The following is a 24,869-nucleotide window of genomic DNA, read 5'->3' on the forward strand; positions in this document are numbered from 1 at the left end:
AAATGACAATTTAAACATGCTGTAAAAAATTATCTGTTGGGTATTTTGAGCTGAAACTTCACATACACACTCTGGGGACATCAGAGACTTATTTTACATCTTGTGAAAAGGGGCATAATACGGGACCTTTAAGTAAAAATCGGTCTTTACATCTTTTACTTGTAACGGAGTAATATTTGACCAGTAGTATTTGTACTTTCACTCAAGTAAGGAAGTTGTATACTTTGTCCACCTCTGATTTTTTATATCAACAGAAAAATATACCAGGAAAACGAGACTCCCCTGCTTGCAGTTAATAATATGCTAAAGCCCAAGAAACACCAGAGATTTCAAACCACATTTTTGAGAGTGTCTTTGGTTCACTGCAGTTTTAAGGAAAACATACTCAGCAATGGTGTTGACTTGTCAGTTTGCACATGGTTTGTCTTCAAGCATATTGAAACACAACATAGACTTTCACAAATTGATTTTCACCTAAAGTAATTACTTATTCAAAATAAGGACCTACTCAAGAGAGCATGTAATTTATGACGCAGCCACCGTTTGTCTTTATGAGTGAGCCATCGGATCTTTCACTCAACCAATTCGTTCATCAACACTCATTCATTCAGGAATGCAACTACTTCCTTGGAGGCTCAACATTTGATTCTGCTGTGGCTTTGTTAGGAACTATTTTAAATGCTGGAGCAAAAACAAAGTATCTGGAAACCTTGTGTCTTACGACCTAGCGTCTTACATCTAGCACATGATACGAGTTGTAAAAATGTGGAGCTCAAGTAAAAGAAGTTCAGCATTTAACGTCACCATGAAATCAACTGTGCCCTCATAATCTTTAATCAAAGTCCTCCTCCCTCTTGCAACAACATCTCTTCTCTGATGACACGTTTACGGCGCAAGGACAGGACAACCTGTTACCCACGTGAGATCAGAGCAATAGCAAACCACAATGAACCAAAACAGAATCAAGCCACACTCAATATTTTTTCCTGTTCAAGAAGCCGTTTCACTCAGATATACGTCACAATAGGGAGGAAAAGATGATCCCAACTTCCGTATCACGATGACTTTAAAAACACGGTTTTCACATTCCACTGCCCTGCGTTTTGCATTTTTATAAACGACCGCTTAAGGAACAACATTAGAATGGTTACTTAGAAAACGTGTGTATAAAGGATGGAGCCAGAAGCCTCCTGGGTAATGATGCAGTCCTATACCCACCAGACAACCTTTCCCATAATATCTGCAGTCTAATCTAATGCAGTGATGAGGTCATCCTCACCACATCTCCTTTCCTGCTGTCTCTCTCTCTGCTGGAAACATTCTCTGCTTTACAGATGGCAGACTTTAACCGACCGGTGTGTTTACTTCTGTGTGTGTAAGGGGGTTACTTCAGGACAACAGTGTTTTCAATTAACCCGCAATGAACACCCAGCCCAGCTGCTAACTCACTCCACCCAGAGTCCACTTCTCTACCTCTGGAACACGGCCAACCAGACATTACAGGAACGTCTGAAGATAGTGTGTGCATACCAATTCAGTTGTGTGTAAAAGTACTCTGGCTCATATTATGCATCAGAACATACTGAGATTAAATACACAATAATGATAAAAGGATTCACCCCATCATGCCAATCACCTTTCACACTGGCCCAGACAACACAGTGAGACATATGGAGAACATGTAAACGTTTTTTTTTTTTTTTGTTGAGAAAATAGCCTGTCAATTGTCAATGTCCCGTTAGCAGGGCACTCGGCATGCTTTTTTTAGACTAGGAACGTTTATTATTTCTCAGCATATCTTGATAATGGTATGATATATTATGTAATCTTGAATAATATTGTTTAAATAAATATTTTGTTTTTAGATTCTTTTATTGAGTACAATATTATTCTAAATATAACCTTATCATCATCATCATCATCATCCATAAGAAGTGATAATTCTCATTTCTGTCAAGCTAAAATGTGTTAAAAAGCTTCAAAAACATGGAAGGAAAAATAGACCACTAAGCCATGCTTGTCAGATCTTATTAGAACAATGAATTAAGAAAGTCATTGATTGAACTGCACATTTTAAAGTGAAAATCTAAATCTAGAGCACCCCAATTTTATTTGGCAAGCGATAAACGTTTAAGATAAACAAAGATAAAAAGCACATGTAGGCTATACTATTCAGTGTAGCAGCAATAATCCAAGCTTGAATGTGGATACACTGTGTGAAATATCCCTCTCCATTCAGGGGTGAAAATCTTCATTAACATGCTTGAATAGGCTGCATAATATTATAAGCTATTTCATGCTGTCGTGCTTCCCCTTTTCCTCTCATGTTTAATTTGCTGCTGTTTGTGTTCTACTCTGTGCGAACACAAAGAAAATGAAAGTGCAGATGAGACTAGCCCTAAGCCAGGCAGGAGAAAACCACTAGGGAATATGAAGGATGTAAATGTAAAGACAATATGTTAAAAGCTTATCAGAACTTGACACAGAATTTGCTCAGGATTTGCTGATTTATTAAATGGTGCTGATTAATCAAACGGCTTATATAAGTATAAGTAAAATTTTCAGTATATACATTTCTTTATATATTCAGTATTTAATAGAGCACTCCCTGACTGTCAGGAACATCACAATGTGATTTTAGTAGTGTATAATATTGCATTTCTATACAACAGCTTTGCTAAATAAAGGGGAGAAAGTAAATAAAAACACCCTATAGCATCATTTTAAATTTATGTTTTAGTATATTCAATCCCAATCAAAATGAGTTGTTCCTCATGCCACCATGTATTTTCCAGGTTGTGTTTCCAGGTTGACAGTAAAATATCTAGTTCAGTCATGAAACTGAACGCAGGCTGATAGGGCATGCAATCTGCAAGCAATCATATCATTACCGCATGGCGCAAGCTGATTGGCCTCTGCTGATCATGCAGCCAATGAGATTGCTTGCTCAACATTTAAATGGTCTAGTAGTTCATCGTTTGCTGTAAGCTAGTCCTGCAGCATGCTAAAGAGTAGGGCTGAACGATTAATCGAAATCGAATCGCAATCGCAATTTGAAACTTTACGATTAGCTAATCGCAATAGGCTGCGATCTGGATGAATTTCAAAAAATATGCAGCGAGTCTGTCCTAATGAAGTAATGAAAATACATTTCTCAAATGACAACAATCATTATGATTATCATTTTTAGCAAAAGAATGATCAATTTAACCATTATGCAGCATTGACAAAAAGTAGATTAGAGTGCTCAGGCTAAAACTTGACTAAACAAAAACAGGACACGGTTGACTAAATCTGATAAAAACTAAAAAGTACATTTGACAGGATTAAGAAAAAAAAAAAAACACAGCTGACAAAATGAACTAATTGAAAGGCACACTGCATCTGCTAGACTACAATGTAGTAGTGGAATAGTCTACAGTTAAAGGCATGTTGTACTCCTTTAATTTAGAGTGTGTGCTGCACACTATTGAGAATATTGAGATGAAGCTTGACTTAACATCGCAGTATCTCTTAGATTGCAAGAAAATTGCAAGTAAATATTTTTCCCAAATCGCAGAGCCCTACTGTAGAGTTCTTCTAGAACCCTCCACCTCCCCCAGCTCCACCTGCCTAGATCCGCTATGGGATTTATGCATGTCTATTAATGCAGCAGCAGCGTAGCAGATCTGTTACTTGTGATCTGCTATTCAGGTTATGAGATGAATGGCATGAATGAACACAACTGTTGCATAGCCTAAGTGATTAACCAGAATATGTTGTAAGTATTAAAACATGGTTTAGTAGTTTACTTCACTTTGTGTACTTAGCCTAAACCACAGGTTCAATCCTGCTCCTGGAGGGCCACTGTCCTGCAAAGTTTAGTTCCAACCCTAATCAAACACACCTGAATCAGCTCATCAAGCTCTTCGGAATCGCTTGAATGTTCAAAGGTGCTGAAGCAGGTTGGAACTAAACTATGCAGGACAGTGGCCCTCCAGGAGCAGGATTGAAGACCTCTGGCCTAAACAGTCTGACCTCTCATCACTAACGGTTGTATAAATGTATTATGATTTGATTTACTCGACATTGAGATCATTTAAAGTCTAAAAAAGGATGCTGATTTTTAGCACTGGCAACAATGAATATCAATGATCAGTCACCAGACTGAATATTCAGCTTCATGTTATATTTAACGATATGTAATGCAATGATACAATTGTGTGTCATCTCATCTATTCGAAAACTATCTGTATGACTATTTTAATTGGATTTATTTATTTATTTAATATGTTAACTATTCCACTACGACAGGTGACCCACTCTGAGCAACTGAGGGAAAAGTGTACACATGCAAAGTGTAGCCCTATTCGGTCAAAATAACACTGACAAAATCCAACAGATCTCCAGAGTTTCAGGCTTCATTCAATTTGTGTAAAAGACAGAAAGGCAACAGAGTACCAGTCATTGTCTGCCTTCTTCTTTTTTTTTTTTTAAACAATGTGGGAGAGTGGGTAAAAATAGAGTGCGTTTATGATTGCCAGGGAAATGGAATGTCCTCGTTTAGGCAGGAGAGAATAATCTGAAAAGCACTTAAAGCACAGCAGTAATATTTCTATGCTAAAAATGGCTGTTAAACAATGGAAATCAATGCGGGTTGAGTCACTGGATCGTTCATCAGGATTTAGTTACTTTACATTTTGGACTTGTATATTAAGTGAGAATATGACAATTTGTGTTATGTAAAATCATTACTGTTGTATTGCTAAAAAGCACATAAATATAGAGACCACAATTTTGCTAAAAAAATCATTAATTTTATTTCAAATATATTAATAAATGTAAATGATGCAAGTATAATAATAAAAAAAGAATTAAATAAAGTGTTCATATTAAATAAAGAAATAAAATTGAATTTATTTCTCTCTCATCCATTCATCCATCTACCCATCTATCTAATATATATCTAATATATACGTTACTAGGTTTACTGTACTGCCCTCCACAGTCACAGTGTGTATTAGCACATTTCACAAAAAGTTACATTTTGACAGTACTCTCTGCAGATGTTCATTTACTTTTTTTGTATAAGCTGTTTTTGATTGTTGGTATACAGCAAAAATTTCAAGTCATAACTCTTTATTTTTTAGTTGTAAGTTATAAGAGCGGCTTTGTATGTTACTAATTATTCACAATATGCGCAAGTCCACAAGCATTATGTTTGTATGAGAGCTGCTGGTACATAATTCTATATTTTTGAACGAAAGCTGTTTGTGATTTTGCCACAGCAAAATAATTCTTTGTTTTTTTTTTTGTCTGAAGGATTATATTGCTCATTGCACATAACAGGAAGATGTTGGTTAAAATTATATTATTATATGCTAGAGATTCAGAATACGCTGAAGTTTGTATTCATTAACTACAAGTATGCTAATAGTACAAGCACACATTTATTTTCCTGTTGGTTCTTTGCTATGTTGGGACATATGCTGGCAAATGTAACCTTACAGTTGACTTGCCAAATCACTTCCATTTGTTTATTAATAAAATTAATATAGGAAGTATTGGAAGTAAATTATTTATGGGTCATTATAAATACTTTGCTTTACAAGTACCAAGTAGTCACACAAAAAAAAAAGATGCATCAATAATCGTTTTAGCATCGCAGCCCTCTGTGCCTAGAGATTCCCACCTCTAATATATATATATATATATATATATGTATATGTTAATTAAGATGAAATCACTTCTGGAAATATGTCTAATGTATCTATGACTCATTTTAGAGGATTATATGATTTAATGACATGTGTTTATCAATTCATGCATGACTGAGGATCAGTGTGGCACTTCACATGATTGACACATGAACTAAAAGTGGAGGCTCTTCCTGTAATGAGCCGTGGCTGGTCAGCAGTTAATCTTGATGATTCTGGTCCTGAAGTCAATATAATTTGTGGTAGATAAACAGGCACCTGACTTGTAGTTGGAGTCAGTGTTAGCGGTATTAGAGGAACAATGAGGTTATTATGCTCATTTTGAACTAACCCAAATGGGTCATTATTTCTTCTAGACAAGCCTTTAATCAAATCACACTTCATATTTTTCTCTATTGCTATCTCTATTTCTCTCTCTTTCACACTCAGAACAGAGGTCAAGATGTCCTCCTCCCTCTAGCCAAGATGACCGCAAATGTATGACATCATTGCAAATGCCTCCAGCACGGACCACCAATTTATCATCCTTCCCGCTTTCATTCCCCTCCTGCTCTCCTTTCCTCTCCTTCTATGAGCTGTACACTCACTCACAATTATCCTGCAAGGCTTCTCAGGGACCAGCTCTAAATCACTCAGAGCTGTTCTATAGGTCAGTGGATTCCTACTGGTTTTGTTTACAGTTCAAAACAGTGAAATGTATTAATTGGTTTATTAGTGGTTAGCAGCAGCCAATAAAATCATGGTAACAGCACAACATCCTGTTAATCCTCATTGCAGGTGAATGTATTTATACTCACATAGTCATGGAAAGCTTTGGCTTCACTTGAGTGTTCACATGATTCTCTCCTCTCAGAAGCAGCACAGTAGAGGTCCCAGAAAACACTGCGATAAAATATGCACAATATAATATAAAAAGACTAATACTGCAGTGTGAGAATGAATCACTATCCTCAGTTAATTAAAGCTCTATTTGGACGGGACTAGTTTTCCCTGAGGAAATGTTTGTTTCACAGATGTACTTTGAGATTTTTTTTATCCCGTCAGAATTACATATGTCTGTTCTCTTGCACAACATTGTATAAATTACAAAGCATATACTGTTCAGCTAACTTGGGGATCCTCAGAGAAATTGAACTGATTATTGGTGAGAATGTCTGTGATTTACTCAACCATTCAAAACTTTGGGGTCAGTAAGATTTTTTTATTTGAAACTTGGCATCTTGGCATTTGAAAGGAATTAATATGTTTATTCAGTAAGGATGAATTAAATTGATCAAAATTGACAGTAAAGACATTTATAATGTTACAAAAAATGTCAAATTAATGCTGTTCTTTTGAACTTTCTTTTCATATAAGGAATCATGAAAAAAAAAATAAGCACACCACAACATTGAACATTGATTATAATAACATTGATAATATTATAATTTTCAACATTGATAATTATAAGCAATATTTCTTTATCGCCATATCTAACCATTCTATCACCATTCATAGTAAGTAAAAGTAAAATACAACTTATGTCAAGTACTGAGAATTAAAGCATTAAAGAGAGTCTTATGACAAACTACACTACCTTAATTAATTCCCTTAATTAATATATTCTTTACTGTAATATTATTATATTATTATAATTTTTTTAAAAATGGGTTTCGTGTTGCACACATCCAGACAACATGATCTCCATAATCCCCACTCCACCTCAGTATCAACTAGAGATCCCATGAAATTACAGACGTTCATATTCTAATAATTATAACTCAAACGTATTTTAGGACACTAATCCCATTCACATAGTGCTAAAGAAATCTGATAGCAGATATTCTTACCACCACCATGAGTGCAAGAACCCTGGCGGCTCTCCTAATGTTATATTCTTCTCCCATCGGATCTGCCGAGTTAAACAGAGAACAAAGGAAGTGTTATAAAGATTCAGTGACAAGTTGACCTGTGCTCCCTTTGTGATTTAAGCATAATTAAAGGCAAATTCTGCCATGGAGAGCTGAACTCGGAGTCAAACATGGTGCCTAGAATAAATCTGAGGGATAAAACTGTAACTTGGCATCTGTTTGAAACAGTCTCAGTGTGACTCAGTCATTATTCAATTCAGTTAACCAACTGACACTTCGCTAAGCTCCATCCTCCTTGGTTAACTTGGGAAGGAATTGGACATTTTCAAAGAAGTGACAACGTTTTTTTATTATATTGTTGTATAATTTCTGGAAAATAGTGTTTGATACTATTCAACCACACAGGACTTCTATAGGTTTAGAAAAAGAGCAAAAACTTGTCTGAAAACATGGTGGATGACAACAGTTGCTAAGGTAGACTGGTCAGTAACAGGCTGGATTTGGCGAAGGTCAGTTATCAAGCCATTAAAGCCTAAAGTATACTTTGGCTTTTACATTGCAAAGGTATGCAAGGGTATGCACTCAGTGCAAGTGATCCAAATTTCATCAGCAGCATAGTATGTAGGTACTGTACATGCACAGTCAGATTTTTCTAACTGCACATACAATGTACGATCCACTAACAAAAGAACCTACAGGTTTTTTTGCACCCATTGATACACAGTTGAAAAAGAAAGACTGAATGAGATACAACAACAACAAACTACTGGAGATGGCAACAACCAGAGGTAGGGGTCTCGACTTGCATGGCTTGAGTCTGACACGAGTAGCAAATTTGTGACTTAGGCCTATATGACTAAATTAATAAATTTGACTTGACTTTGATTTGAGAACCAATGACTCGAAAGTCATTTGAATGCTACTACTACTAATACCATGCCAAAGACTCAGAGAACTGAAATGACAGAAACCAAGCGTAGCGTTAGTTCTGGCAGGTCACGTTAGTCAAGCTCGCATCAGCTGACCCTCAGCTGATCCACATCTACCTATAGGAATACGACGCCTATCACCATATACATAAGCTCCTTCAGTATTATCAGCAGCTATCGCGTTTCTCAGGAGCTAATTACCCTCCTCCATCCCCAGCTCCTCCTCTCGTCCAGTCAGGATTTGACATTCTGATTCCCCTTGAATCAGAATAATTATCGAATAATGTTGTACTTTAAAATCTTGAATTAAATATATTTGCAAATTTTCATGTTGGTTCTGTTCTGTTTACCCCAAGGGGGATTATTGCTGCTCTCCCTGCTCTTATCCATGCTAGGCTGCATGGATGCGCAGGGAGTTCTTTCCCAGAACGGAACCATAACGCCAATCCAAACTGTATGCTAATTGTCAATCATATTTGACGGTAGTGGTCCTGACAGAACTATAATTAAATTATTTTTTTTTTTAAAATTGCAACATCATAAAAAAATGATAAAATGTAAGCCACAGAACCACCGGCAATGCTGATCAGAGTCTGTGCTATTTCATGATGCTGACTCTAGTTTAAACAAGTACATTTTTTAGCTCATAACTTCTGGAGAGAAATAGTGCAGACACTGAACAAGGATGAAACTTTCTAGTGTGCATGTGTCGAACACCTGTGTTTGTGAGTGCTTTCAAATGAAGTATACTTTGAAAGCCTGTGTGTTCGGCTGTACGGATACGGGAAAAACTGAAGTATACTTTAGGCTTAGACCTTCTGCACATCCTTCTCCTTTCTCCTCAACTCTTTCTCTAAGACTAAACAGGAACAGAAAACACCATCCATCTTGATGAGATCATCAGTTTTTGTCACTGACCATGTGAGATGGGTTTACAGACATTAAAGCACTGACGACAGCTGCCATAAACAACACGGGTGTGCCCAACATTATCTCAATACACTGCTGCGAGAGCCACTGCTATTTTTGGGTTCGAGTCCAGCGGGAACTGGTTACATGAGCAGGGTGGCAAAAGACAGGAGTCGCAAAGGAAACCAGCCACAATGGACGGGGCGGGTGGCTTAGTCACAGAGGCTGGACTGAGTCACGACAGCACTGTCTGGCTTGTTGATGTTCACGTCTGAGTGGTGGGCCAGCCTTTGTGTTTTTACCTCTGTCATCGTGCCAGTCTCATTCCATTTTCCCTCATCTCTCTTTGTTCTGTTCCAGTATTTATCTGATCCGCTGTCATTCGCAAATATTTACTTGACTCAGAGCTAGAACACTCTGCATCTGCATCTGCATTTACTTTTACTGTTCAATTGTATCTTGTCAGTGATCATGTCATCAGTAAGTGAGCTGTCGTGGACACCCATATAAACATATCTTTCCCAAACACAGTTCCAGAGGATGACAAGCCATTAACTTCATGTTGAAGATAAACAATGTTCATTTAAAGAGCAGAGCAAGTGGACACTCAGTGCTTAGGAGAATCTGTGTAAATAAGCTTACAGTCCCCCGCTGTATCTCCACGAGACAGTGCCATTAAACAGAAACAGTTTGCCCAGTTTCTAGTGCCAGTCACTGGTACATGTAAATATTACCTCCTAAAAAGTATCTTAAATTGTCCACCTTATTCACAGTAAAGGTCTTAGTGAAAATGCAAATGACTGGTTCACTTACCTCTGACAGAAAGGTCTGCGCTGATTTCTGAGCTCCCACATGTAGCAGATATTCGTACACATACAGAGCTAACCTGCCGAGACAGAAAATTAAGAAGATATTGAGGAAACCTACTTTAAAAGCATCATGTCATATACTGTATAAGATCCTTCAGGATAAAACTCAATTGTTCAGTTTCCTAAAATAATTCATTAGAAATAATTATCATGTCCTCTTTGAAATAGCAAAGTAACTTAACTTGATAGTTCAGCCAAAAATTTAAATTCAGTCATCATTTACACGTTTTCATGTTGTTCCAAACCCGTATAGCTGACTTTATTTTGTAAGACACAAAAGGAGATTTTTAGCAGAGTGTTAATACTACTTTTTCCATACAGTGGAAGTGAATGGTGACCAATTCAGCTCCAAAAATGACATAAAAGTACACATGCAATATCATTTCAAGTCCCCTGAAGCCATATGAGAGGTCTGTGTGAGAAAAAAGACTGAAAGATTGAAATTTGTGTTAATTCACCAAATATGAAAATGTTCAATATCGTATGTGTGTCACGTGTAGTATAATACATTACACGACTCAAAATGAAAGCAGAAAGTATTTTTAATTATCAGGAGAAAAACAAACAGAACAACTACACTTAAGCAAGAAAAGACCAGGGGCCTGTTCTTCGTACGTCGCTAACTCACTTAGCTGGATTTGATTGTTCTCGATTTGGCATGATCTTGGATTGTTTGGTTCTTCGAAGCTCATCCTAGACTTGTTGTCATAGCAACAGGTGCGCAAGCTTAAACCTGCTCGGGAGCAAGCTTATTATTTCATGTTAACAGGATTAGACTGCGGCTTCATAAGCGGAGCTGATACAGGAAGTCCAGCGCAATAGTGCACTTTCTGAGATATATATTTTTTCTTGTGACTCGTGAGATTGTCGTTTACATTATTAATTTGTTGGAAACGCACATTTATTTTCGACTTGTCGGAGTCGGGCTTTAACTACAGCACGAACTGTTTGCATTGCCCTATGATTATTTGCGAGTGGCTCTTTCCTTTACACTATTGGAGATGCAGAGAACTTGATGGCAAGTGCTGTCTGTCGTGTCATTTAGGTTTTTTTTGTGGCATTTCCAAGCCACTTAAGACCCAATGTTGTAAAGCAGTTGTTTTTTTAGGCTATCATAATTTTTTATGAAGATCGTGCAATCATGACCATGCCGATTACAGTATATGTCACTCAGGCTTCACTATCGTGATTGGTACCATAGACTATAGGCTACACAATAGACTGCCATCAAGGCCTCAATGAAGGGAATTATGTGAACAGAAAGGGAGTTCACAATGTAAATGTGTAGCCCAGTTATTCTTGATTCTTAATATTCCAGATTAGTAATATTATATCAAATAAAAAAAGGCAATTGACTAAAATCTTCCATATCACAAATGTGAAAGCAAAATGGCCAGGATCTGTGTATGACTTAAGCATTTTCAGAGATTCACATTTATGCACATTATTTGAAAGTGGTAAGGAAAGTTCCACAATTAAATATCAAGCTCACTGTATTACATACACTTATGCTGATCCTAACAGAACTGCATTTTTTCATAGATGATTATGACATGTTCCTGCCTGCAGACAGGTGTTTTATGACCCCATTCCCTGACCCAAACCAGTTACAATGCAGCTCTAGCCAGGACAAGGGCACACAATGATATGAACTTTGGCTAACTAAAGGGAAGATTTCAGTGTCTGAAAAGTCTGAGGGTTGCACTGACAGGGCCTGTGACATTGTTGCATGTGCCATATTAGACAACATTGCCAAAAAAAAAATAAAAAAATTAAACATTAAATGTTTAATAAAAGACAAATATGCTTAGTTCCTTGAGTTTTATTTCAATTGTCCTTTGTAAAGAAAAGCCAGTCGTCAAGTGCCTGCAACAAGAGATATTAAACACATGCCTCATGCAACAAATAAAAAGGAAAAGCTATGTCTCCTCTGTCTGTGCAGACTCTTCTGTAGGCCTTTCTGTAGATGTGGAATCCTGCAACTTATATTGCAGCCATAAAGCATACAAGTATAAATTAAGTAAAGTTATTTATGCACTTGCAGGTAGGCTAGTTCCTCCATATGACAGTTATCTGAGAGGCTTTATTCACTGTCCAGTGCAATGGAAACAAATGGAAATGACAAAGTCTTATACTTTCTTTCCTTTGGAAATGTCCACTTACTGCACATATTTCAGCCACCACTTTCTTGGGAACAGATACAAGTGTGTATTATGTAAAAGTGCACAAAAGAGGAAAACACAATGTCATTACAATGAACTACACTCTGGAAAAATGAGATCAATAACTTATGGCAAAATATAACATAAGTTTATCAGTTTTCACTTTCACAAGTCAAAGCAATTCATCATTACTCAAGATTTAACAGTTGAAATGACTATACGGCCTTAATTTAATGCAGCAAAAATTATTTTATAGTGTAGGCTACTAAGATCTTTTCTTTTCTTTTTTTTTTCTCAGCCTTTTTCTTGGTTGCTTTTATAAACAGAACACCATTTATTTAACAGTGCCTTTTATAAAAGAGACTATAATATAACAAAAAATTACCATTATGTAGAAAATTTTTGTACTTCACTTTTATTTGTTCCCGTGTTCTAGTGTGGTGACTCTGACATTACAATGAACAAAGTAATTATGCAATTATTAAAATACAAATATATAGGATAAGTGTTAAAAACATCTAACATGGCCACTTCTAATGGATTTCAATTGTCTGCTACTTTTTTCAGCCCTCTCTCCTGGCATTTGCAGACTTTGAGGTGTTCCCTGGCGTTTTGATTAAACATTAAAATTCTGAATAAACTTCGAATATTAGTTCTTGCTCTGCTGAGGAGAAAAACTGAGCCCGCTCTTTGGCCACGCTGAACAGCCAATAGCAGCGTTGCTGATCAATGTTTCTACTATCGATACATATCCCCTTTTAAACCAGCGCATGAACGCGCAATTATCTCAGATAACTCAATCCAGCTATACTAATCATATCCGGCAAGTGTGTTCGAAGAACCTAATTAGCCGGATCATGATTAGCACGATGATATCATCTTGGATGTCTCATTTGATCTCGGATGTTTTAAGCAACGTACGAAGAACGAGCCCCAGGAACAAAATGAAACACAGGGTTTAACTTTAAATACAAAGAGCAAACAAAGGGAACTAATCAAGACCAGCTGAACAGAATTATTAATTAACGGTAACCTAGGTGACAAACTAAGAAATCAGATCAAATAATGACAGGGAGACAGAACAGAACTGAATTAAACCACACTAAACAAAACCATGAACCTGGCAATGTCCATTTTCAATATTGCTCAAACGAGATTTGAGAGTTACAGCAGAGGGAAAGATTTTTAGCGAATAATGACTTTAATTCCACTCTGTTCCTCACACAAAGCTATGACCTCAGAAGAATGTAGTCATACGGACTAATGCGCCTAGTCGTTATGGTGCTCTTTTTGTCATCTGTCATTTTTATTTCTGTCATTTCTTTTTGATTCAGTTTCATTATATGGAAAACAAGAGGGAATATATTTTTGGATACACTATGCTTTTAATTCTAGCTGTGTATCATCTCATATGGTTAAGCAACCCATATGTGATTTTAATAAGGCAACTCAAGTCCTAGTTTGGATATCATAATCACGACAAACTTTTGCCAAACACTGAGTTCACAGAGAGTTCAGTCTTCCATTACTATTCAGTTCACCATTTCACTTTCAGTTTTACAATCTCATTTGTAATTTTTAAGAGTTCCATATCTCTGCGATAACATTTGGTTATTTTTGTAGGTGAAAGTTTATTGTATAGAGGATTTTCATATTGATTTTTTTTTTAGTATCCTCCATGAATGTGTGAGGGAACCTGAGTCAGCAGAGTCCAGCGGCACCTTATTAAAAAATATTTCACATGTACGCAGACGACGTATTCTCTCTCCTGCTTGTTTCTGCAGACACAACACTTGATGCACAGAACGACCTCCAAATGTTCAGAGTATGCGCATACACTCACACAAAACAAAAATAAAAATATGACGAACATTCACTACAATGTATAAGACAGTGTTTGAGCAAGAGAAGAAAGTACTAGTGGAATAATGACAGAGGAACATTGGCAAACCAAGATCACACACAAGCGAGATTGAGGGAGGAGATTTGGAGATTGGAGGAATGATGGGGGGTCCTGAGAATCAATCCTCCTGAGACTGTCAGCAAACTTTCATATTCTAATGACGAAGGATAGAAAAGAGACAGAGAGAGGATCTTTCCGGCAGTCTTCCCCTTTCTCCAAATGAACAAAATCCAAAATCTTCAAACAGAAGCAGAAAAGAAACTAGGCTAGGCTTCAAGAGTTTAAGAATAACAGTTATTGACACTTTAAAATGAGATTTTAATATTTTCCTCCAATAGCCTAGACCTTTTCAGCACTGTGCCGGTTGTGTTCTGTTTTCCGGTTTGTGTTTCCACAGCAGGAAGGTAAGATCTTACGGATTTATGAATGAACCGCTAGTTTTAAAATCTTCCCGGTCTACAGACATTTGTTATGACATCTGCTTCAAACATTACAATGCTCATGATAACTTTCGTTAACTCTACAACAAGTGAATCCACATCACTAGCTAAATACTCTTCGACAACGATGCCATAGAAATATACAGAACTACTGCAATAACCGAAGTTCAAAGACAAATTATATATGGCTGCACCTTATTTCTCTGGAGCATAAGGTCTGGGTGTTGTATGATTGCCACAGTACTGCTATTGGTTGTTATGGTATTCTGAATAGTAGCTAGAACATTGCTTGGTGGTTCTGGGTAGTTGCTAAGTAGTTGCTTACTGGTCAAACCTCAAAGTCTACAAGATTTTTTCACTTTGTTTCATTATCTGGTGAATATCACTTAACCCGCGTTTCCACCACAGGAACTTTCCCCAGGAACTGGGAACTTTGTGGTGGTACTCGGTGTGTTTCGACCACAGGAGCAGGATCTAAATGAAGTTCCGGGTAGAAAAAATCCCCCTCAGAAAGTCCCTGCTTACAAGATAGTACTTTCTCAAAGTTCAGGAACTTTCGGGGGTGGGACTTGGGCGCTGACATGCTGATTGGTTTAAAAATATGTTGAGGTGCTTGCAGTCCTACGTCACCGGACTAATTTGCCTAATCTTCACTGTACTTTAGACCGTGGTGTAAACGCAGAAAGCAACAGGTCTCGTGGAAAATTCCTAGAACAAATTATTCCGTGTAATTTCGGTGGAAACGCAGCTTTAGACACGTGTAAGTTGCTTTAAAAACTAATAGCACTTCTCCACAAGTCACACAATTTGAGCTATTATTCATGCCTTGCAGTCAAGTTACATGATGAAGTTTAATTCCAGTATGGACAATATTAATGATGCCTGCCTTAAACTCCAATTAGACAGAGTTGACCTACATAGACAGATCATTTCCATTGTGCTTTAAGCTGAATTAATGAAAAATGTATTTTATTTGACAGAGACAAGGGGCTCTCTCTCTCTCTCTCTATATATATATATATATATAGAAATAAACTTTTCCCTCCTTAGGCTTTTAGTACAGGCCGAAGAAATATAACAACCAACCAACAATCTAAAATTAAAAAAAGATAAAAAAAAAAGCAATAGAAAGACTAAAATACAAATAGCCAAGTAATCAACCTTAAATAAAATGATTAATGAGCACAAGATGGATATTAAGCCAGTTTTTAATAGCTAACTAAGGACTATTGATCAAAACATTAATTAACAAACTCATAATCAAATTATAAATAACTTTAAACTGCCCCTATTATGGATTTTTGAAAATTACCTTTCATGTAGTGTGTAACATAGGTCTATGTGAAGGAAAACATCCTGCAAAGTTTTAAATCTGAAAGTGCACCCTATATAAAGTTATTGTCTTTCAAAAGTAAGAGTCAACTCTGAGTCAATGAAATGAATCGTTTTTCAAACGAGTCATAAGCCGTTTCGTTGTGACGTCAAGACAAAACATTAGCATATTGCCCGCCCACTTATTGCGCACACAGACACCAGAGTAAACTTGAACCCCCTCAAACTGGCAGTTGATTCCTGTGGATACTGTAGAGCATCATGTTGAGAAGACGCTGTGCTCTACAATGTGAAGGTAAAGCCAGTATTTTTTCACTGCCCAAGGACGAGCATGTGAAGAATCAGTGGTTAAAATCAGAGGTGTCAAAAGTATTCACATTCATTACTCAGGTAGAAGTATAGATAGGGTTTAAAAAGACTTCTGTAGAAGTTGAAGTATCAAGTCAAGCTTTTTACTCAAGTAAAAGTATAAAAGTACTTGTTTCAAAACTACTTAAAGTATAAAAGTAAAAGTAATGTAAGAAAAAAAAAATTATCCCTCGCTTACCGCATCTAGGTTTCCTTCGGAGGACTTTTGCCGCTGCGCACAACCAAATGTGACTACAGCCTCTCACAAGTTAGAAAGACACCACAACGTCAATCAGTTTAGCGATGTGTTTAGCTTTATTTTACTGACGACTTCTCAAATCCCAGAGTTCAATGCAGGAATCGCAAACCGCTTGCTCTTGAAAGATGGGTGTTCAAAATACTTAGTTTTTAGTTTTATATTGTGTAGGTCTCCTGCTAACTGGTTACTCACATTCTTACTGTCTTACTGAAATACTCCTGCTAATCAGTTGTGGGCCACTATTACCTAAAACTGAGTAAAGATTAAGCATGAAGCAATACTTGTTTTACCAACGTTTATATTTCATCAGTCATTCACGCTAGAGCTCGGCTAATGCACTGTTATTGATAGTTTCCACGTGTTCACCACAATAAATTAGAAAAATACTCGGTAAATAAATAAGTAAAATAATCTGTTTGTTGATGGACATGCACTTAATGCTGATACAGTTGCAACATCTCATAATGTGCCTCAAACTGAGTAGTGTATCACTGAGAAACGTCCTACTCGAGTTGATCTTGCGATGGAGGTTCGGGATGAATGAATAGTTCTTCCAGTGTTTCATCATCGGACTCGCTCTCAGATTGATATGGTAAAATCGACGTCATTGTTCGTTACTGTGTTTAGTTTACAGTGTAGGAAGCCTCAGGACACGCAGAGCTGACGTTGTTATGGCAATGGCCGTTTTTGTTTTGATGCGCGCTGTACGCGGTAGACCAATCATGGTAGACCCAGATGGCCAATCAGAGCAGAGAAGCTTGCGGAAAGGATGGATTTAGAGAGACTGATTCATCTGACGAGTCGTTTCAGAATCATTGAAAATGTAGTGATGTGCAAAAGAATTTTATGAGAAAATGAAAGTTTTTTGACCTTTGATGCATGTAAACCTGTTGTAGGAGACTCCAAAACAACATTAGGAAACTTTAAAATAGCAAGTAGGGGCACTTATTTAGATCAATAAAATTACAATGTATAAATAAAAAAAATAAAATGACCTCACAGCTCAAGACACTAGCTGTACAATCAATATGAGAAATGATATAAAGAGAGGTAATAATGACAGAACAGAACAGTGGCAAGAGTGCATCATTAACCTCATGCTGTGTCCTCATCCCATCAACACAGCGCTCTTTCCCATTCTCCAGAACTGACAACATCTTCATTGACTGCCATACACTCGCTAGATGCAAACAGATTCATTTCCCAAGAGACATTAGAGAGCGGGGTGTCTCTGTGTGCATTTGTATCATTGGGACAAATCTGTCTATGGGTATGTGTTTGACACATTACTGTAGTTGCAGTGAAAGAGAACAGGGGATGAACACAGAAAGACAAATATAGAGATGGGTAGAAGAGGAGAGACAGGAAAGCAGGAACTCATAAATGATTAATGGTGAGAGCTGAAAAGGAGGAAGGAGAGTGACATGAGGATAACGGTGGAAAATGATCGCAACCATGGTTTGTAAAATAGCTGACAGATTACAAGTCGCTTTTATTTAACAAAACAGTGTGCGTGAAACATCAGTATCTGACATCTTTAACTAAACATTTGAAACATTATACATTTATACACATTATGGTCATTTTGACCTTTGATGTGTAGCCAACAGACAATGGCGGAATACAGGGATGCATATTTTTGCAGAAGATACCGTATAATACGTTATATAGGCTACATACACACAAGAGTAAAGAAATTAGTCAGTAATATTTTTTTGTCTCTTATGCTTACCAAGGCTGCATTTATTTGATCAAAAATACAGCAAAAAAGTATTTAAACAAAGATATTATAACCATTTAAAATAAGTTTTCTATTTTGATATATTTTAAAATGTAATTTAACCCAGTAATGTCAAAGCTAAAATTTCAGCATCATTACTCCAGTCTTCAGATCTTCACATGATCCTTCAGAAATCATTCTAATATTCTGATTTGCTGCTCAAGAAACAGTTAGCCTATTATTATAAATGTTGAAAATAGTGCAGCTTAATATTTTTGTGAACAGCAAGTTCAAAAGAAAAAATTTGAAATAGAAACTTTTTTGTTACAATGAAAATTTACTATCACGTTTGATCAATTTAATAACTCAATTTAGTTTTGTACATTTATTCTAAGCAAATCATGTTCATGGCTGAATTTTAAAATGGTGTCAGTTGGAAAAAAAATCAGTCTGTTTGGAAAAACACTGCTGGAAAAAAAATGGAGCTATGAAAGAACAACAGAACAATTTCAGAGGGGAAAAGGCCATCTAGGTAAGTCTAAGGAATGAAACTCATATCCTGTGTGGACAGAACAATGCTACATTCCTCAGCCTATTCTGGATTAATTAAGATGCTCTACTGGGTTAATATGAATGTGGTTTGCTTACATCTTTATCATAATGTGTCAACAGAAATCATTTTATAAAAAATAAAATACAACACAGCTTATAAGTGTGTGTGTTTAATATTTTTTTAAAAATGGTGTTTGACTGGAGCAGGCATGTAGATGGTAAAAAATGTGTACAGTCTGAATGAAAACCAGAAGTTCAGGGGTTTAGACCAAAGCATGCTGCACAACACCTCGAGAAACAATGCCTTTCTCCACGACAACAGGAAATGCCAGCTTATCTTGCAGATGAAAGCATGGAGAAAATGTGCAGCTCTGGAAAAGAACTTACAACACAATCTTAGCAGAAGATCTTAGTCTAGTTTACAGCTAGACACAGGCCAAAGCGACAATAATGGAGAAACTCTGCTGGATTTCAAATAGGTCAAAGGACGCATGGAAAAACTATAGGACCACACAGACTGTGTGTGATTTGTGAATAAAAAAGGAAGGCTGTATTACACACAGGCTAAAGACAGAGAGAAAATACTCCTAGCCGGTTTCTAAGCCATGCCGTCACGGTTGCTTAACCTTGCAGTAGGGCCGGTGTGATGCCGCTTGCATATCAATGATGGAGAGAAATATCAGAGGCCAACCACTCTGCGGAAAAACTGTTCCAGCAGCAGGAACGACAACCAGTCATTCTCTAACAAACTGAACAAAACTGCAGAACAGAGAAATTACACTTTTCACCACATTAGAACATATACTTGAAACGCATCATTCTGGAACTTTATAGTATAAGTATATAAAAGTATTTAGTGAAACAATATTTTAAAGTATATGTATGCAGGATTCAAAATGAACTTTTGGCCACACCTGCCAATGGTCAGTGGTTTAAGACAATTTATGGGTCATAAATATTTCTCCAACTGTAATGAAACTGTAAAAATGTTTTTGAGGTCAGTAAAAAGCACGATGCTGCTGATGCAACACCAAGGTCATGGGTTTGAGTTCCAAGTAATGAATGAAATAAAATAAAAAAATGCTTGAATGCAGTGTTAATTGTTTTGGATAAAAACATCTGCCGATGCATTAATGTAAAAAAAAAAAAAAAATACATTTATATCTCAATGACAGCTGAATTATTGAACTTTTTCCTTTCGGATATCTATGGAAACTAAAAAAAAACATTCTGATTTTGTTTCATTCTTTTTTGTTGTGGCAGCTCAAATGTGTATTCCACATATGGAGTTCTGGAGAAGAAAAGGATTCAGGCATTCTAGATAAACATCCTATAGTACATTTTCCACTGAGCTAAAAACTGTTGGAAGACACGTTGTGACAGGTGTTTTCTTTAGTAGACGGTTTGTATGTCTTTGATTTGAATGGCTCAGATCACTTACATCAGTGAGAGTTTAAACCATATGTTGTTGTAGTTCCTAATAAAGTTACAGCCCAGCTGACATTTTATTTACTTACCAAAGCCAATTTTTACTCACTTTTAGCAGCTGTCAAATGTTAATTTGGGACCTTTTATATATAGAGAGTGAAGCCCTAAAACCATAGAGAGTTTTGAGAATACTTAACTATGGAAGTCTAACTGCAGTGGCTATCTAGGTCAAATTGCTACTTATAGGGGAGTTTTAATCACGTTCCTGATAGTGAAGATTGAACAAATGTGACTCCTCAAACTGAGATAGGCCTACAAACCACTGACTACAGGGTGAGCTTATAGCCTAAATATTTGCTGGTCTTCACAGCTGTCTAAAATCAGAGCAATTTATAAGTTAAGATGATGCTTAAGATTGCTGTTCAATATAGAGCTGGTAAGTCCTGCCCATCCGTAAAACCCCAAGGGGACCTCTAGGTTGAAAAATCGTCAATGCAAGTGAATGTGAGAAAATAATTATTTTCTGGTCCCGTTTGAATTTTGCCATGAATGTGAACATATGTTGTCTGTGAATTTTTTATATAATTTTTCATGTTACGAGTTTGACAGTATATTGTATGATTCTTTGGCTAGCAGTTGTGGAAAACACATAACGAGAAAGACTACATGTCGCCTATGTGACGTCACCCCATAACACATTTTCCCTCCACTTGTCAAATCACGGTGCTAATGCTGCGATAATCTATGGAGACAGATCGAGATGCTTGTGTGTTTTGTACCCAAATGTCACCATTCAAACCAAATGGGCTGTTCTTTCTTCAGATTCCCGTCGAAAGCAGCGAAGAGTTGTAGTCCACAAAGTGCTCTCACACAAAGTCTAACCGTATCAAACTTCTACCCACTAAATTATAGCATTCTTCACACGAAAAATTATATAAAAAATTCACAGACAACAAATGTTCACATTCATGGCAAAATTCAAACGGGACCAGAAAATAATTATTTTCTCACATTCACTTGCATTGACAATTTTTTAACCTAGAGGTCCAGTGGGGTTAGCGGAAGGGGCGGGACTTACCAGCTCTATAGGCCTACAAGGTTTACCTTCACTATACATTTGTTTTAATCCAGTTATATTGTTCAACTGTCATTGTTCAAATGTAGAGGATAAACTAAAATTAAAGTTTAGACAGATATATGCGTGGCCCTCGGCCTAAACTTGCTAAGGGATTGACAACACCCAACATACAATACAATGACACCACCTTCCACACATTATAACACCTAAACCCATGGTTTCAAAGACAAGGATTAAGCCTATAGTTCTAAAATGCATGTTTGAGCTGTTTTAACAGAAAGCAACTTGCCATGGTTTTTCTCAAGATGCACACCAGTAACGTTTCCTAAGGCATATTTTAGAAAGCTATGTCCTAATTGAACTAATCCTGGTGTAATCTAAGCCATGTCTTTGAAACCAGGCCTTAGTGTTGTCTTTGACTATGAATTTAGTTTGGAACTGTGATGTCAGGACTCACTGCTTGTTGGTCCATATAAAAAAAGCTGTTTCTAATACTTAGAATAACTTCATGTGAATGAACATAATTGGAGGTGATGTTCACTTTATGTGTAAAACGTATGTGTAAAACTTAAAAAAAAAGGAGAATATCACACCACTGGACTATTGAAGTGAACAGCAAAAAAATAAGAAAACCTTAAAGGGTTAGTTCACCCAAAAAATGACAATTCTGTCAGTAATTACTCACCCTCATGTTGTTCCAACCCATAAGACTTTCGTTCATCTTCGGAACACAAATTAAAATATTTTGGATTAAATCTGAGAGCTGTCTCACTCCTCCATAGGCTTCTATGTAATTGAAACTTGCCGGCGCGGAAAGTTAGTAAAGACAATGTTTAGCCTAAAATAGTCCAAATGACTACAGTGGCTCAACCATAAGTTTATCAAGCGACAAGAATACTTTTTGTGCACAAAAACAAACAAAAAATAATGACAATTATTTATTTTCTTATGTGTGGGCCTCTGAGTGAGTTCACATAGTGTAACTGCATCGCTTCTGGGTTGTACGTATAAAAATAAGCTCACTATTGGCCAGCATCACACACATGACCAGCGTCCGCCAATAATTTTTGGGTGAACTAACCCTTTTAAAACAGATGGTGAAACCAAAATGAATGGTTAAAGCACCTAAAAAAACAATTTCCTGTAAAAATGTATAAACATTTAAGCCTAAAATCTTGATGTTTAAAATAAAAAAGTGAATGCCCATGCTATTTGTCAACTACCAATAACCGTGAAATGATTTGAGTATCCTTGCACAGCACCTTTTAAGAACAACATAACATAACACAACCAAGCCTGATTTGTTTACGATCAGTCAACATTTCTAAAACACTGAAAACAAGCCAAGAGACATTCAGATGGACAGCTGAAAGGTCACTCAAAATGCAAAACACTTTGGTACAAAGGAAAAGCGAAGCAAACTATCCGAGTAAGTTAACTACGTGCTGTATAAGAAAGATTCTGCCATCGACTGCTCAAGAACGTTGAAGGAAACTAAATTATTCTTGATAATTATATAAGCTAATACATGATCACAGGATACACATAGTGATATAAAAATATTTTCTCATAATGCAGAAAGCGCGTAACTTGAGGAGCAAAGCGTACATGCGCCAGCTGCTGTCTTTTAAATGTCTTCTCTGTCCAAATGTGTGTGTGCGACTGCAGATGTGACCGCGAGAATTCCTCGTCCACCGCCTGCTCAATATAACTTACTTTTCTCGGGCTTGACTGTCCGATGGCACGCTGTTCTTGCCTTTGGCGTACATGCTTGCACAGACGCGACTGTCACGCACCTGTCAACCCATCACAGCCTCCGTCGAAACAATCTCGTCACCATAGCGACTCAGTCTACTCCTCACCATTGGATGGACGGCGGTGAAGAACAGGCGCCCCCTCTCCCTCTCTCTCTCCCTCTCTCTCTCCCTCTCTCTCTCCCTCTCTCTCTCCCCCTCTCTCTCGATTTTTTGAGCAAATAACCTAAATGGCCTCGCCCACTCAACACCTTTCTCTCTTTCGCTCTGACTGCAGCCACGCCCCCTGTGATCCGGTGAATCTGATGTCTGACCCCACAAGCATGACATAAAGGCTGACTAAGAAAGTGTGTGACTGCACACAATACAATTGATTTTGATGACATTTCCCCCTCACAAGCCATCAAATGTCTTAATTCCTAAGTGACAAGTGATTTTGCTTTTTAAACACTTCCTCAATGTACGTAGTTACGTAGCTACGACTTTTGCCTCAATTAACTCCTAATTGCTGTTTATTAATAAGGTTTGGGTATGAACTGGGCTGGATTTAGGATGTAGAAAATGGTCATGAAGAATAAGGCATTAAAATGTGCTTCATAAGTAGGCTACAAATAAACAGCCAATATCCTAGTAATATGCATGCTAATAAGCAACTAGTTATATTATTATTATTATTATTATTATTATTATTATTATTATTATCATCATCATCATCATTTTCATCATCGACTTTTGAGTTTTGTCTGTCCAGTCTGTACTGGTTCTGTACTGATCTTGGGGCAAACTACTTGTAAGCGAGAGTCAACTATGATACACTGCCATCTAGTGAACAAAACAATCCAGTAATATACAGACCAAGATTAGTATGCTGAAATAATTTTAAAGCGAGTCATGTGACGGTTCTAAAAACAACATTATTTGGTTTAATGCAATGTGTTTACATGGTTTTAGGTTTTAAAAAAAGTCATTATTTTACACATACCGTAAATTATTATTGCTCCTCTACAGAGACAATTTATATGCCCTGCCTTTCTGAAACGCGTAGATTTGTACAAAGTTAATCGTTCTGAAAAGTCCAGTGTGCGCTGATTGGCCAGAGATCCAGTGCATTCTGATTGGCCCGAATACCTTAAGCGTGTGACGGAAATGTCACGCCCTTTACCATATTTGGAACATCAGCTCCCAAAGCAATAATGACAGGTTATACTACAGCTATCAATTCGAGCCCGAATCTGATCCGGAAAATGCAGATGACCAAGCTGACCAATATATATATATATATATATATATATATATATATATATATATATATATATATATATATATATATATATATATATAAGTGTGTGTGTGTGTATATTGTAGTGTGTATATTGTAGATGTAGTGTGATAAAGATCAAAGTGTCCTATATTGGTTTGTTAGAAATTTGCATAATGCAGCATATGGTCTTGGCTGCCTGCTAATAATGTCTACTTTTACCCGCCCTCTGTAGTTGTAGCGGAGGCCTAAGAGTTTGTTTCGTGTTGTCAACATGTCGAGAAGATGCTGTTTTAGAGAGACCGGCGGATCCTTGATTGAACAACAGCAGCAATAAGAAAAATAAAGTGTACTTTTTATTTATTTATTTATTTATTTATTT

The 24,869-nt window shown here is 36.8% G+C and overlaps 1 protein-coding gene across 5 annotated transcripts in view; it reads right to left on the bottom strand.

Moving 5' to 3' along the window:
* ssbp2a (single stranded DNA binding protein 2a) overlaps positions 1–23,517 on the bottom strand; it is a 34,385-nt gene extending 10,868 nt beyond the window's left edge. The window contains exons 1-4 of one of the 5 annotated variants that reach the window (XR_014030262.1): positions 23,192–23,457; positions 10,198–10,270; positions 7,526–7,587; positions 6,494–6,578 (exon numbers count right to left, since the gene is read on the bottom strand). Coding sequence is in view for 4 of the 5 variants with exons in the window: in XM_081366954.1 (XP_081223080.1) it covers positions 6,494–6,578; positions 7,526–7,587; positions 10,198–10,270; positions 23,192–23,244 (273 nt within the window). In the remaining variant the exon portion in view is untranslated. Of the gene's footprint in view, positions 1–6,493; positions 6,579–7,525; positions 7,588–10,197; positions 10,271–23,191 lie in introns of all 5 variants that reach the window. The other 4 variants (XM_081366954.1, XM_081366952.1, XM_081366955.1 and 1 more) reach the window with 4 other exon arrangements.
* Between the last annotated feature and the right edge of the window lie 1,352 nt (positions 23,518–24,869).

The sequence above is a fragment of the Scardinius erythrophthalmus genome, assembly GCF_964197995.2.
Source record: "Scardinius erythrophthalmus genome assembly, chromosome: 5".
Lineage (NCBI taxonomy): Eukaryota > Metazoa > Chordata > Actinopteri > Cypriniformes > Leuciscidae > Scardinius > Scardinius erythrophthalmus.